The sequence below is a fragment of the Oncorhynchus mykiss genome, chromosome 14, assembly GCF_057628025.1.
Source record: "Oncorhynchus mykiss isolate SJ-2025 chromosome 14, ASM5762802v1, whole genome shotgun sequence".
NCBI classification, from domain to species: domain Eukaryota; kingdom Metazoa; phylum Chordata; class Actinopteri; order Salmoniformes; family Salmonidae; genus Oncorhynchus; species Oncorhynchus mykiss.
In genome coordinates, this window is record NC_143035.1 from 36101095 (window position 1) to 36117235 (window position 16141).

Here is a 16141-nt window from a genome sequence, read left to right on the forward strand (position 1 = left end):
TATATCTACTAAAATATGGTCTTAACTGTCACCAGGGTACAAATCCAATGCCCAAAAAAATAAACCGGGGTACGCTGGTGTGAAAACCCATGCACTCCCATTGATAACAGTCTAACGGTAGTTCGCTGCAACACCGACGGAAATTCTGTAAATCGCGTGTCACCGTTTCTATTGGAATGCAACGTCAGCTTGTTATCTAATTGCTTTTCTTCGTTTAACAGCCAACAAACGGTTTCCATCGAGTGCATATACACTTCAATCTCTTATTATGTATTATGAACACAACAAATACAAAAAAAACAAATATACAAACGAGTGCATTAAAACAGACAGGGAGGGAGTATTTACATATCAAGATTCATTTTCAATTTGTTAAATACTTGTGTGGTGCGTATTGCTTTTTTTGTTTTTACATTTACTGATCATTTCAAAAAATATTTCAATTCTATCTTTAAATAATGTGAAAATGGGTTTGTTCTCTGCACACTTCATTTCAATCTCTCTTGCTATTTTGGATTTCCCCGGAAGTGAGGTGGCCACTCGGAGGAGCAAGCCAAAGATAAACACGTATCGGAGACTCAGGCGTCTTTGGGACTTGGGGTATATAAATGTTAGTTAAAATATACAGCGAAATGCTTGAAGAAGGGGAAAGTAATTGGTCGTAATATAGTTGAGGGACTTGATACATCTTGTAATCATAGTGAACGCCCCAATCAAGGCGTTGGAACAAGATCAACAAGTGAATTCCGTGACAAAAACGAAATCGAGTCCGTGAGTAGCTAACGTTAGCTAGCTAGCTAGCTGTCCATATTAGTTTCGCACTGCAGTAACATTACTGTACAGCTAACTACCAGAATAGCTGGCTATGCAGAGCAAGAGCAGCCAAGCTAGCTGTACCTTCCAACCCATATTAGCTAACACACCCCCTCAGCTATAACATTGCATTGTTAACTAGCTATGAATTGGCTGTCTTGTTAGCTATCTTGTTATTAACTTGTCATCCGATACATCTACCTAGCTTGGTAGATTTAAATATGGCATATCAACAATGCAGTTTTAGTTTGGACGAAATTAAGGCTTGGTTAAATTGAGTGAAGATGTCAATCTAGACTCAACAAAAATGTAAACGCAACATGTATAGTGTTGATCCCATGTTTCATGAGCAAAAATGAAAGATCCCAGAAATGTTTCATACACACAAAAAGCTTATTTCTATGAAATCCTGCGCACATTTGTTTACATCCCTGTTCGTGAGGATTTCTCCTATGCCAAGATAATATATCCACCTGACAGATGTGGCATATCAAGAAGCTGAGTACCCTGCTGCTACTCGCTGTTTATTATCTATGCATAGTCACTTCACCCCTACCTAAATGTACAAATGGCCTCAACTAACCTGTACCCCCGAACACTGACTCAGTACCAGTACCCCCTGTATATAGCTTCGTTATTTTATTGTTACTTTTTATCATTTTGTACATTCGTATATTTGGTAAATTAATGTTTTACTCTTGAACTGCACGGTTGGTTAAGGGCTTGTAAGTAAGCATTTCACTGTGAGGTCTACACTTGTTGTATTCGGCCCATGTGACAAAGTTTGATTTGATTTTGCTGGGGACAATAAAAGGCCACTCTAAAATGTGCAGTTTTGTCACACAACACAATGCCACAGATGTCTCAAGTTTTGAAGGAGTGTTCAATTGGCATGCTGACTGCAGGAATGTCCACCAGAGATGTTGTCAGAGAATTGAATGTTCATTTCTCTACCATAAGCCTCCTCCAATGTTGTTTTAGAGAATTTGGCAGTACATCCAACCGACCTCTCAACAGCAGACCACGTTTATTGTGTCGTGTGGGTGAGCGGTTTGCTGATATCAACGTTGTGAACTGAGTGCCCCATGGTGGCAGTGGGGTGGTATGGGCAGGCATAAGCTACGGAAAGCAAACACAATTGCAGGTTATCGATGGCAATTTGAAATGCACAGATATACCGTGACGAGATCTCATGGCCCATTGTTGTGCCATTCATCTGCCACCATCACCTCATGTTTCAGGATAATGCACAGCCCCGTGTCACAAGGATCTGTACACAATTCAATGGAAGCTGAAAATTGTTTCAATTGACTTATTTCATTGTATGAACTAACTTTGTAAAATCTTTGAAATTGTAGCATGTTACGTTTTTATATTTTTGTACAGTTGAAACCTTGCTCTGTTTACACTTGGCCCCTAGGCAGCTGTCAACATACATGTATTTATTCAGTGACTGTTACTTGTTAGCTATCTAGTGAGATATAAGGAAGCAATTGGATTATCCAACAGCCAGGATTATGAAATTACAATATCCTAACCTGCTCTACATTCTGATTGTCATCCTACCACACAGCTGTAGATACTGCCTACACCATGGTGCGTGCAGGACTGGTGACTGCCACCAGTCTGGCTCTGACTGGCGCTGTGATTGCCCATGCCTACTTTCTCAAACACCAGTTCTACCCCACTGTGGTCTACCTCACTAAGAGTAGCCCCAGTATGGCAGTGAGTACACACTAGTTCTCTACATTCCCCTGTTTGATACGTTTATCAGATGTATGGTCTGTAACGTGGCTTTCCCTCCCTCTCCTCTTTGTGCCAGGTGTTGTACATCCAGGCGTTTGTGTTGGTGTTCCTATTGGGAAAGTTCATGCGTAAAATCTTCTTCGGACAGCTGAGAGCTGCAGAGATGGAGGTATGGACCAATGATATATTATTTCAGCGTTTGTTTACTCCTGCTTGGTTTATTAGATTACCAGATCTGTATTTCTCAATAAATGCAGTGGACTTCTATGTAATGTAATGCTGTTGTTGCTTAGGCAACCATCATACCCTCTACTCATTCCCGAGCTGTGTTGTCTTGGTTACACATCCACCATATTTGTTAGACTGACGCTGGAAAGGAAAATCTGAAAACAAAATGTCAAAGCCAGTACAGGTTGGGTCAGTACGATAGTGTAAAAAGGTTATCACTAAGATTCAACTTCCTCTTCCTTCAGCATCTGATAGAGCGATCCTGGTATGCTGTCACAGAGACGTGTCTGGCCTTTACCGTGTTCAGGGATGACTTCTCTCCCCGCTTCGTAGCCCTCTTCACCCTGCTGCTCTTCATCAAGTGCTTCCACTGGCTGGCTGAGGACAGGGTTGACTTTGTGAGGCTGTTACATGTTAAACACATTTGTATAGATATTTCACATAGTTCAGACATTTTTGTTACTTTACAAGAAACATGTTTACCATCTATAAAGTGACAATGAATGTGAAAGGAAAGCATGTGTGTGTGTCTGTCTGTTCTGATGGTATTTTCCCACCTTCTCACTCAGATGGAGAGAAGTCCTAATATATCCTGGGTCTTCCACTTCAGGGTGTTCTGTGAGTATGGGTTATATCTCTTCAAGGTGTTAAAGGCCCACCCAGTGAAATTCAGTATCTTTGTAATGGGCCCTTCAGTGGTTTACAGTACAGTATGGGTTATACTGTCTTTTAATAGACCCTACAGTGTATCTCAGTGCTGTAATTGTTACTACTTATTGGAGTGTTAGTGATTTAGTCACAGCCATGTGAAACTGGTGTTTTTTAGTACCAAGTGTGTTTCTTAAAATAAAGCTATAGGCAAATATATCAGACTGATGCACCTGGTGCACATCAGTAAAACAACACATCGACATTGTAGCTTGATAACGCAACTGGCATATCTGGGCCAAGAACATCTCGGCCTGTACTAGTGTGTTCAGTCAAAATGACTGGGAGGAATGGACAGATGATCTAAATCATTGTGTCTCTCTCACACAGCTCTCATGGTGTTGCTGGGAATCCTGGACTTCCTGTTTGTTAACCATGCCTGTCACAGTATCATCACCCGAGGGGCCTCTGTCCAACTAGTCTTTGGATTTGAGGTTTGTTAAACTATAAATTGTCATTTTCTGAATCTGTCATGTGACACTTTACTCCTATATGCCTGCTATATACAGTGCCTTGCGAAAGTATTCGGCCCACTTGAACTTTGCGACCTTTTGCCACATTCCAGGCTTCAAACATAAAGATATAAAACTGTATTTTTTTGTGAAGAATCAACAACAAGTGGGACACAATCATGAAGTGGAACGACATTTCTTGGATATTTCAAACTTTTTTAACAATTCAAAAACTGAAAAATTGGGCGTGCAAAATTATTCAGCCCCTTTACTTTCAGTGCAGCAAACTCTCTCCAGAAGTTCAGTGAGGATCTCTGAATGATCCAATGTTGACCTAAATGACTAATGATGATAAATACAATCCACCTGTGTGTAATCAAGTCTCCGTATAAATGCACCTGCACTGTGATAGTCTCAGAGGTCCGTTAAAAGCGCAGAGAGCATCATGAAGAACAAGGAACACACCAGGCAGGTCCGAGATACTGTTGTGAAGAAGTTTAAAGCCGGATTTGGATACAAAAAGATTTCCCAAGCTTTAAACATCCCAAGGAGCACTGTGCAAGCGATAATATTGAAATGGAAGGAGTATCAGACCACTGCAAATCTCCTAAGACCTGGCCGTCCCTCTAAACTTTCAGCTCATACAAGGAGAAGACTGATCAGAGATGCAGCCAAGAGGCCCATGATCACTCTGGATGAACTGCAGAGATCTACAGCTGAGGTGGGAGACTCTGTCCATAGGACAACAATCAGTCGTATATTGCACAAATCTGGCCTTTATGGAAGAGTGGCAAGAAGAAAGCCATTTCTTAAAGATATCCATAAAAAGTGTTGTTTATAGTTTGCCACAAGCCACCTGGGAGACACACCAAACATGTGGAAGAAGGTGCTCTGGTCAGATGAAACCAAAATGGAACTTTTTGGCAACAATGCAAAACGTTATGTTTGGCGTAAAAGCAACACTGCTCATCACCATGAACACACCATCCCCACTGTCAAACATGGTGGTGGCAGCATCATGGTTTGGGCCTGCTTTTCTTCAGCAGGGACAGGGAAGATGGTTAAAATTGATGGGAAGATGGATGGAGCCAAATACAGGACCATTCTGGAAGAAAACCTGATGGAGTCTGCAAAAGACCTGAGACTGGGACGGAGATTTGTCTTCCAACAAGACAATGATCCAAAACATAAAGCAAAATCTACAATGGAATGGTTCAAAAATAAACATATCCAGGTGTTAGAATGGCCAAGTCAAAGTCCAGAACTGAATCCAATCGAGAATCTGTGGAAAGAACTGAAAACTGCTGTTCACAAATACTCTCCATCCAACCTCACTGCGCTCGAGCTGTTTTGCAAGGAGGAATGGGAAAAAATGTCAGTCTCTCGATGTGCAAAACCGATAGAGACATACCCCAAGCAACTTACAGCTGTAATCGCAGCAAAAGGTGGCGCTACAAAGTATTAACTTAAGGGGGCTGAATAATTTTGCACGCCCAATTTTTCAGTTTTTGATTTGTTAAAAATGTTTGAAATATCCAATAAATGTCGTTCCACTTCATGATTGTGTCCCACTTGTTGTTGATTCTTCACAAAAAAATACAGTTTTATATCTTTGTTTGAAGCCTGAAATATGGCAAAAGGTCGCAAAGTTCAAGGGGGCCGAATACTTTCGCAAGGCACTGTGTATATATATATATATATATATATATATATATATATATATATATATATTAGTCGTTTTCATTGTCTTGATGAATCAAAGCAGTTGGTTATACTTCAGCACACTTCTCAGAATAATAACACTGTTGTTGTTTAGTATGCCATCCTGATGACAATGGTGCTCACCACCTTCATCAAGTACACCCTCCACACTGTTCACCTTCAGAGTGACAACCCCTGGGACAACAAAGCAGTCTACATGCTCTACACCGAGCTCTTCACTGGTATGATACCTGTATCACTAAATATACTCTCTACACCGAGCTCTTCACTGGTATGATACCTGTATCACTAAATATACTCTCTACACCGAGCTCTTCACTGGTATGATACCTGTATCACTAAATATACTCTCTACACCGAGCTCTTCACTGGTATGATACCTGTATCACTAAATATACTCTCTACACCGAGCTCTTCACTGGTATGATACCTGTATCACTAAATATACTCTCTACACCGAGCTCTTCACTGGTATGATACCTGTATCACTAAATATACTCTCTACACCGAGCTCTTCACTGGTATGATACCTGTATCACTAAATATACTCTCTACACCGAGCTCTTCACTGGTATGATACCTGTATCACTAAATATACTCTCTACACCGAGCTCTTCACTGGTATGATACCTGTATCACTAAATATACTCTCTACACCGAGCTCTTCACTGGTATGATACCTGTATCACTAAATATACTCTCTACACCGAGCTCTTCACTGGTATGATACCTGTATCACTAAATATACTCTCTACACCGAGCTCTTCACTGGTATGATACCTGTATCACTAAATATACTCTCTACACCGAGCTCTTCACTGGTATGATACCTGTATCACTAAATATACTCTCTACACTGAGCTCTTCACTGGTATGACACCTTTATCACTAAATATACTCTCTACACCGAGCTCTTCACTGGTATGATACCTGTATCACTAAATATACTCTCTACACTGAGCTCTTCACTGGTATGACACCTGTATCACTAAATATACTCTACACTGGTATGATACCTGTATCACTAAATATACTCTACACTGGTATGATACCTGTATCACTAAATATACTCTCTACACCGAGCTCTTCACTGGTATGACACCTGTATCACTAAATATACTCTCTACACCGAGCTCTTCACTGGTATGACACCTGTATCACTAAATATACTCTCTACACCGAGCTCTTCACTGGTATGAAACCTGTATCACTAAATATACTCTCTACACCGAGCTCTTCACTGGTATGATACCTGTATCACTAAATATACTCTCTACACTGAGCTCTTCACTGGTATGATACCTGTATCACTAAATATACTCTCTACACCGAGCTCTTCACTGGTATGATACCTGTATCACTAAATATACTCTCTACACTGAGCTCTTCACTGGTATGATACCTGTATCACTAAATATACTCTCTACACTGAGCTCTTCACTGGTATGATACCTGTATCACTAAATATACTCTCTACACCGAGCTCTTCACTGGTATGATACCTGTATCACTAAATATACTCTCTACACTGAGCTCTTCACTGGTATGATACCTGTATCACTAAATATACTCTCTACACCGAGCTCTTCACTGGTATGATACCTGTATCACTAAATATAGTCTCTACACCAAGCTCTTCACTGGTATGATACCTATATTGCTAAAGATGCTCTACACTGGTATGATACCTATATTGCTAAAGATGCTCTTCACTGGTATGATACCTATATTGTTAAAGATGCTCTACACTGGTATGATACCTATATTGCTAAAGATGCTCTACACTGGTATGATACCTATATTGCTAAAGATGCTCTACACTGGTATGATACCTATATTGCTAAAGATGCTCTACACTGGTATGATACCTATATTGCTAAAGATGCTCTACACTGGTATGATACCTATATTGCTAAAGATGCTCTACACTTGCTATGCAACTTTAAAGGTCCAGTTTCTTGGGTCCACATTGAGCTTCGTTAATTCACATTAAGCTGCATTTCTTAGAATGAAAAGCATGTTCATTGAGCATGTTTTTGTCCAAGACTAGGCTTGTTTTGTGTCCAGGAAACTGGTCATATATATGTATGTATGTATGTATAACATCCCACTTCAGTAAAAAATCTCTCCACTCTTCCCTCCCAGGTTTCATCAAGGTCCTCCTGTACATGGCGTTCATGACCATCATGATAAAGGTGCACACCTTCCCCCTATTCGCCATCCGGCCCATGTACCTGGCTATGAGGTGAGCACCACCGTTACTCTCTAAACCCTAGATTAAAAGATACCGTTCTAAAATTCTTAGACCCGGAAGCCAGGGCTCTCTGACGACTCCGTATGTTACCTGGCCAACGGATTGTCTTCTCTTATCGTTTTTTGTTGTTATACGAGGCAGATGTAACCATTAGAACACCGGAATTTCTGGATTCTGTCCTCTGTTCTTTAGGCAGTTCAAGAAAGCAGTAACGGATGCCATAATGTCACGGCGAGCCATCCGCAACATGAATACACTGTGAGTGTGCAATTCATCTGTTTTGTTTGTTATTTTGGGGTATCCACAACGGGGGGAGAAAAAAAAATCGTTCCTCTTACCATTTTCATCATTTTAGGATGAAAAACATTGACTAAACATCCGTGGACTTAGTCCATGGTCAATGAACTGGATGTGTGTCTCTGCAGTTACCCAGATGCCACTCCTGAAGATCTGCTGGCTTCAGACAACGTGTGTATCATCTGTCGTGAAGAGATGGTGACTGGAGCCAAGAAACTTCCCTGCAACCATATCTTCCACTCTAGGTATTTTCTGGATACTTACTATACTATTCCTGTTTTAGACAGAACGGTATCAGAAAGTAGAAAATAAGATTATGTTTTTGATATTTGACTTGTCATTTCTGTCCCATTTAGTGTTTTTGCTGGTCCTGTTGGTTTTCTGATTTCTATGTCACTAACTAACCCTTTCCTTCATTTTGTGTCCCAGTTGCCTTCGTTCCTGGTTCCAGACTCTGTGTAGCTAACTAACCCTTTCCTTCATTTTGTGTCCCAGTTGCCTTCGTTCCAGAGACTCTGTGTAGCTAACTAACCCTTTCCTTCATTTTGTGTCCCAGTTGCCTTCGTTCCTGGTTCCAGACTCTGTGTAGCTAACTAACCCTTTCCTTCATTTTGTGTCCCAGTTGCCTTCGTTCCTGGTTCCAGACTCTGTGTAGCTAACTAACCCTTTCCTTCATTTTGTGTCCCAGTTGCCTTCGTTCCTGGTTCCAGACTCTGTGTAGCAAACTAACCCTTTCCTTCATTTTGTGTCCCAGTTGCCTTCGTTCCAGAGACTCTGTGTAGCTAACTAACCCTTTCCTTCATTTTGTGTCCCAGTTGCCTTCGTTCCTGGTTCCAGACTCTGTGTAGCTAACTAACCCTTTCCTTCATTTTGTGTCCCAGTTGCCTTCGTTCCAGACTCTGTGTAGCAAACTAACCCTTTCCTTCATTTTGTGTCCCAGTTGCCTTCGTTCCAGACTCTGTGTAGCTAACTAACCCTTTCCTTCATTTTGTGTCCCAGTTGCCTTCGTTCCAGACTCTGTGTAGCTAACTAACCCTTTCCTTCATTTTGTGTCCCAGTTGCCTTCGTTCCTGGTTCCAGACTCTGTGTAGCTAACTAACCCTTTCCTTCATTTTGTGTCCCAGTTGCCTTCGTTCCTGGTTCCAGACTCTGTGTAGCTAACTAACCCTTTCCTTCATTTTGTGTCCCAGTTGCCTTCGTTCCAGAGACTCTGTGTAGCTAACTAACCCTTTCCTTCATTTTGTGTCCCAGTTGCCTTCGTTCCTGGTTCCAGACTCTGTGTAGCTAACTAACCCTTTCCTTCATTTTGTGTCCCAGTTGCCTTCGTTCCTGGTTCCAGACTCTGTGTAGCTAACTAACCCTTTCCTTCATTTTGTGTCCCAGTTGCCTTCGTTCCTGGTTCCAGACTCTGTGTAGCAAACTAACCCTTTCCTTAATTTTGTGTCCCAGTTGCCTTCGTTCCAGAGACTCTGTGTAGCTAACTAACCCTTTCCTTCATTTTGTGTCCCAGTTGCCTTCGTTCCTGGTTCCAGACTCTGTGTAGCTAACTAACCCTTTCCTTCATTTTGTGTCCCAGTTGCCTTCGTTCCAGACTCTGTGTAGCAAACTAACCCTTTCCTTCATTTTGTGTCCCAGTTGCCTTCGTTCCAGACTCTGTGTAGCTAACTAACCCTTTCCTTCATTTTGTGTCCCAGTTGCCTTCGTTCCAGACTCTGTGTAGCTAACTAACCCGTTCCTTCATTTTGTGTCCCAGTTGCCTTCGTTCCTGGTTCCAGACTCTGTGTAGCTAACTAACCCTTTCCTTCATTTTGTGTCCCAGTTGCCTTCGTTCCTGGTTCCAGACTCTGTGTAGCAAACTAACCCTTTCCTTCATTTTGTGTCCCAGTTGCCTTCGTTCCAGAGACTCTGTGTAGCTAACTAACCCTTTCCTTCATTTTGTGTCCCAGTTGCCTTCGTTCCTGGTTCCAGAGACTCTGTGTAGCAAACTAACCCTTTCCTTCATTTTGTGTCCCAGTTGCCTTCGTTCCTGGTTCCAGAGACTCTGTGTAGCTAACTAACCCTTTCCTTCATTTTGTGTCCCAGTTGCCTTCGTTCCTGGTTCCAGACTCTGTGTAGCTAACTAACCCTTTCCTTCATTTTGTGTCCCAGTTGCCTTCGTTCCAGAGACTCTGTGTAGCTAACTAACCCTTTCCTTCATTTTGTGTCCCAGTTGCCTTCGTTCCTGGTTCCAGACTCTGTGTAGCTAACTAACCCTTTCCTTCATTTTGTGTCCCAGTTGCCTTCGTTCCTGGTTCCAGACTCTGTGTAGCTAACTAACCCTTTCCTTCATTTTGTGTCCCAGTTGCCTTCGTTCCTGGTTCCAGAGACAGCAGACGTGTCCTACATGTCGTATGGATGTCCTCCGGGCCTCTAACCCCAACCAGCCTCCCACCCCAGTGCCTGCCCAGCCTCCTGCCCCGGCAGCACCCGCCAACGCCCCTGTCCCTGTCCCTGGGAACGGTGGGTAGCACCACACAGAGCAACACGTCCATTGTCTAACGTCAAATATCGCAATGGCTCCATCTGTTAAACTGGAACAGGTTAAATATTTAGATATCTGATAGTAACCTTGTAGTCGTTTCATGAAGTTACTATATATCTGATAGTAACCTTGTAGTCGTTTCATGAAGTTACTATATATCTGATAGGAACCTAGTAATAAACTCAGCAAAAAATGAAACGTCCTCTCACTGTCAACTGCGTTTATTTTCGCCAAACGTAATATTTGTATGAACGTAACAAGATTCAACAACTGATGTGTCCCTGAACAAAGGAGGGGGAGGGGTCAAAATCAAAAGTAACAGTCGGTATCTGGTGTGGCCACCAGCTGCATTAAGTACTGCAGTGCATCTCCTCCTCATGGACTGCACCAGATTTGCCAGTTCTTGCTGTGAGATATTACCCCACTCTTCCACCAAGGCACCTGCAAGTTCTCAGACATTTCTGGGGGGAACGGCCCTAATCCTCACCCTCCGATCCAACAGGTCCCAGTCGTGCTCAATGGGTGTGAGATCCGGGGTCTTTGCTGGCCATTTTTATTTAAAAAATGTTTTTTTTAACCTTTATTTAACTAGGCATGTCAGTTAAGAACAAACTCTTATTTTCAATGACGGCCTAACTGCCTGTTCAGGGGCAGAACGACAGATCTGTACCATGTCAGCTCGGGGGTTTGAACTTGCAACCTTCCGGTTACTAGTCAAACACTCTAACCACTAGGCTACCCTGCCACCTCTACACTCTAACCACTAGGCTACCCTGCCGCCCTGTCTGGCTGGAAATCACGCACAGAATGAGCAGTATGGCTGGTGGCATTGTCATGCTGGAGCGTCATGTCAGGAAGGGTACCACATGAGGGAGGAGGATGTCTTCCCTGTAACGCACAGCGTTGAGATTGCCTGCAATGACGACAAGCTCAGTCTGATGATGCTGTGACACACCGCCCCAGACCATGACGGACCATCCACCTCCAAATCGCTCCCGCTCCAGAGTACAGGCCTTGGTGTAACGCTCATTCCTTCGCCGATAAACGCGAATCCGACCATCACCCCTGGTGAGACAAAACCGCGACTCGTCAGTGAAGAGCACTTTTTGCCAGTCCTGTCTGATCCAGTGATGGTGGGTTTGGGCCCATAGGCGACGTTGTTGCCAGTGATGTCTGGTGAGGACCTGCCTTACAACAGGCCTACAAGCCCATGCCAAAGGAACGTTCATGCAGATGAGCAGGGACACTGGGCATGTTTATTTTGGTGTCCTAAGTTTTCAGAACTGTGACCTTAATTGCCTACCGTCTGTAAGCTGTTAGTGTCTTAACGACCGTTCCACAGGTGCATGTTCATTAATTGTTTATGGTTCATTGAACAAGCATGGGAAACAGTATTTAAACCCTTTAGTATGAAGATCTGTGAAGTCATTTGGATTTTTACAAATTATCTTTGAAAGACAGGGTCCTAAAAAAAGGGATGTTTCTTCTTTTTTTCTTCTGAGTTTAGTTTCATGAAGTTAGTAGATATCTGATAGAAACCCACTAATAGTTTCATGAAGTTACTAGATATCTGATAGAAACCCACTAATAGTTTCATGAAGTTACTAGATATCTGATAGAAACCCACTAATAGTCTCATGAAGTTAGTAGATATCTGATAGAAACCCACTAATAGTTTCATGAAGTTACTAGCTGTAAACTGGGTTGACTCCCAAGCGGCTGACTGACATGCGTCCTCTTGTCCCCTTGTCTCATCTAGTTGGCCCTGGAATGATGCCCCACTTCCCCCCAGGACTGTTTCCTTTCTGGGGCCCCTTCCCTGGAGCGGCTCCCCCTGCTGGTGCTCCCGGTGCCCCAGGGGCCACAGACGCCCCTGGGGCCACAGAGGCAGCTCAGACTCAGGGCGCTGGTGAGTCTCATTTCTACTCTCTGGTACTAAGGCATCTGTCAAATTGTCAGTCTTATCTTTTCTGAATGGGAGGGTAGACGCAGACCAATCTTCACATTCTAGTCAATTAGAGGTTTCTCTGACCTAGATGATGAAATGGTCCGTTCAATACAGATTCTCAATTGAGCATGCTTTTTGGTCCAGGACTAGACTTCCTCTGGGTCTGGAAGACCAGCCCTAAAGTGTCTGTCCTAACATTCTGTGAACATTGAAGTCATAATTTCTCCTTGTGTGAATCAGGTACCAGTCATTCCACAGGGGCCAGTACAGTCGGTGCTGCTCCTGCTCCAGGAGGCCCTATGCCTGGGTTCCCCTTCCCCTCCTTCCCACCCCCACCGTTCCCCTCAGCTCCATGGCTGACTATGCCACCACCTCCACCGTTTGGTAAGATCTGGATTCATTCCTACTTACTCCTTCACTTATAAAGGAAGCCTCCATCATGAAAATAGTATTGTAGATGGGCCACCATTTTCAACATTTCTATCAACAGTTTTGTTCTTATCTACCCTGTTGCCGAGGGAGGGCTGTTGCCGAGGGAGGGCTGTTGCCGAGGGAGGGCTGTTGCCGAGGGAGGGCTGTTGCTGAGGGAGGGCTAAGATGTTCACAAATCTGTATCAAGGCTGGCATCTTGAATAACCTTGTCATGCTGTGTGTTCTGTCCCAGTGTCATCCATGCCCCCTCCTCCCCCGGCCCTGTCCACCATGTCAGAGACTGAGCTGAGGGAGCTGGAGCAGGAGGGCCGTAGAGGCCTGGAGGCCAGACTGCAGTGTCTCCACAACATCCACACTCTACTGGACGCTGCCATGCTCAACATCCACCACTACCTCACTACCGTCGCCACGCTCACGTAATGATGCCTCGTTTTCATTTTTACGCGGGTCAACATTTCCATTTATTGTTTGGCCTATGATTATCATGCTCCTCCTCTGCTCCTCAGTCCTCCTCAGTCAGAAACCAACAGCGCTGCCGGCGAGGCCAGCGGATCATCTCCTCCCTCCACTAGTGCAGAAACCCAGGAGAACCAGGAGAATGACTCTCAGAGCAGTACAGGTAAGTCCTCCTATTGACTGACTGATATTGTGAAGTGAACATGAATCATTTTGTAGGAATCCGGACTAGCTGTATGTTTTACACTGTAGACACATTTTCTCACTTTTGTTTCGCTCCTCTGTCTCTTACTCTCCAGCCGCTGAACCTGAAGCTGTGAATGGGGCCGCAGGTTTCTCCCAGCCAGACTCTACCACGTTGGGCGACAGTGAAGACAAGCGGGATGAAGAGGAAGGAGATGGAGAGGAAGTCGGCGAAGACGGAGAGCCCAACCCTTCAGAGCTGAGGCGCCGTCGTCTCCGCAAACTCGAGACCACACCCCCTCCTCCTGACCACTGATACATGCCTACTGATGCATTCTGGGAACTGACTTATCAATCAATACATTATTGATTACCAATCAATAATAAGAGATGTATTTTATTTTTCTCTTTTTCCCCTCCTGGGCTCTGCGTTTTCGTGCTGTTTAAACTCAGACAGCCAAGAGAGAGGAAGAAGGAACAACCGTTTTTGTTGTTGGAACATATTATTTTTCAACTGCCTGACATCTTATGATCCATATGCAGGTGTTTTGTTTCACCACTCTTCACCCAATACTGAGGAGTGATATTCAAACACACAGACCGAACTTCTTCAAATTACAGACCTGACCGGAGACCGAACTTCTTCAAATACAGACCTGACCGGAGACCGAACTTCTTCAAATACAGACCTGACCGGAGACCGAACTTCTTCAAATACAGACCTGACCGGAGACCGGACTTCTTCAAATTACAGACCTGACCGGAGACCGGACTTCTTCAAATACAGACCTGACCGGAGACCGGACTTCTTCAAATACAGACCTGACCGGAGACCGAACTTCTTCAAATACAGACCTGACCGGAGACCGGACTTCTTCAAATACAGACCTGACCGGAGACCGGACTTCTTCAAATACAGACCTGACCGGAGACCGGACTTCTTCAAATACAGACCTGACCGGAGACCGGACTTCTTCAAATACAGACCTGACCGGAGACCGGACTTCTTCAAATACAGACCTGACCGGAGACCGGACTTCTTCAATTACAGACCTGACCGGAGACCGGACTTCTTCAAATACAGACCTGACCGGAGACCGGACTTCTTCAAATACAGACCTGACCGGAGACCGGACTTCTTTAAATAGACCTGACTTGACTTCTTCAAATACAGACCTTACCTGAGAGCTGATTTCTTGGTCAGTGACAGAAAAGTGGACAAGTGTTTTAAATCTCAGGTCACTTCTCCTTCTACCGTGGAGTCAATCCAACTGTGAGCGGTTGCTTTTTCTTCGTCACTGTAAAATGTATCCCCCTTATTGTCCTGCTTGTCAGACTGTGTTACATGGAGGCCTGACCCTTTTTGAGTTAAAGCAATGTCTGAAATGGGCCCCCCTATTCCCTATGTAGTGCATAGGTCTCTGGTTGAAAGTAGTGCACTATCTAGGGAATAGGGTGTAGCCATAGCGTGATGAGATTATACTTTCTGTTTTTTGTCATTTCTGATTTGTCAAGATTTTGCTGGGGGCGGGGTTATTATAACAGGAAAGTGGGTTGATTTAACCTGTACATACTGTAAAGTTTTACTAGGATGATCTGTACATACTGCAGAATAAACCAATGAAATGTTGCTGTTGTCAGGATGTACTACATCAACGGGTTCACTATCAGGAGCCGAATATTCATGGCTGGGTTCACTATCAGGAGCCGAATATTCATCTCTGCTATCTAGAAAAGACAGACCAACACAAACTACTCAGCTGGTGGAAAACCTATCGCCTCTGTGTTCCCTCTTTGTTTTTTTCACATTTACTATAGTGGTAGTGTAGGGGCTCTTCAATCAATCCATAGCATTGACAATTAAAGGTAATGTTCCCGGAGTCCCAGAGACTGCATTCACATGTCGGCTCTAGGAAATGACCTTTAAGGCGATGTCTCCGGCCCTAAACTGAGGAAAAGAGCACCAACCTAGAATGATTTTTTGTTCACTTGTGTTGAGACACATTATACTGAACAAAAATATAAATGCAACAATTGAGTCAATAGAAATAAAATGTCCTAATCTATGGATTTCACACGACTGGGCATGAGTGCAGCCATAAAATGACATGAGGCAATTTATGGTAGAGAAATAAACATTGACATTTCTGGTGGACATTCAAGTCAACATGCCAATTTTATTCCATGCTCCCTCAAACTGAGACATCTGTAGCATTGTGTTGTGACAAAACGGCACATTTTAGAGTGGCCCTTGATTGTGCACCTGTGTAATGATCATACTGTTTAAGCAGCTTCTTGATATGCCACACCTGTCAGGTGGATGGATTATTTTGGCAAAAATAAAATAAAAAATGCTCACTGCACAAAATTAGAGAAAAAGC

The 16141-nt window shown here is 43.5% G+C and overlaps 1 protein-coding gene across 4 annotated transcripts; it reads left to right on the top strand.

The window, feature by feature from the left end:
• Positions 1-38: 38 nt before the first annotated feature.
• On the top strand, positions 39-16139 carry LOC110489190 (E3 ubiquitin-protein ligase synoviolin). Of its 4 annotated transcripts, none has more exons than XM_036943438.2 (16): positions 39-387; positions 2387-2538; positions 2636-2728; positions 3033-3185; positions 3357-3405; positions 3826-3929; positions 5764-5890; positions 7815-7914; positions 8116-8181; positions 8349-8465; positions 10562-10719; positions 12501-12650; positions 12930-13073; positions 13354-13537; positions 13628-13740; positions 13877-16139. In XM_036943438.2, exons 1-16 carry the CDS (start codon positions 276-278, stop codon positions 14074-14076), a joined length of 2022 nt encoding a protein of 673 aa, XP_036799333.2. In that variant the 5' UTR covers positions 39-275; the 3' UTR covers positions 14077-16139. The 4 variants fall into 4 exon arrangements, with proteins under 4 accessions (XP_036799333.2, XP_036799335.2, XP_036799334.2 ...); XM_036943440.2 differs by lacking the exon at positions 39-387 and adding an exon at positions 499-600; XM_036943439.2 differs by lacking the exon at positions 39-387 and adding an exon at positions 520-771.
• The last annotated feature ends 2 nt before the right edge of the window (positions 16140-16141 follow it).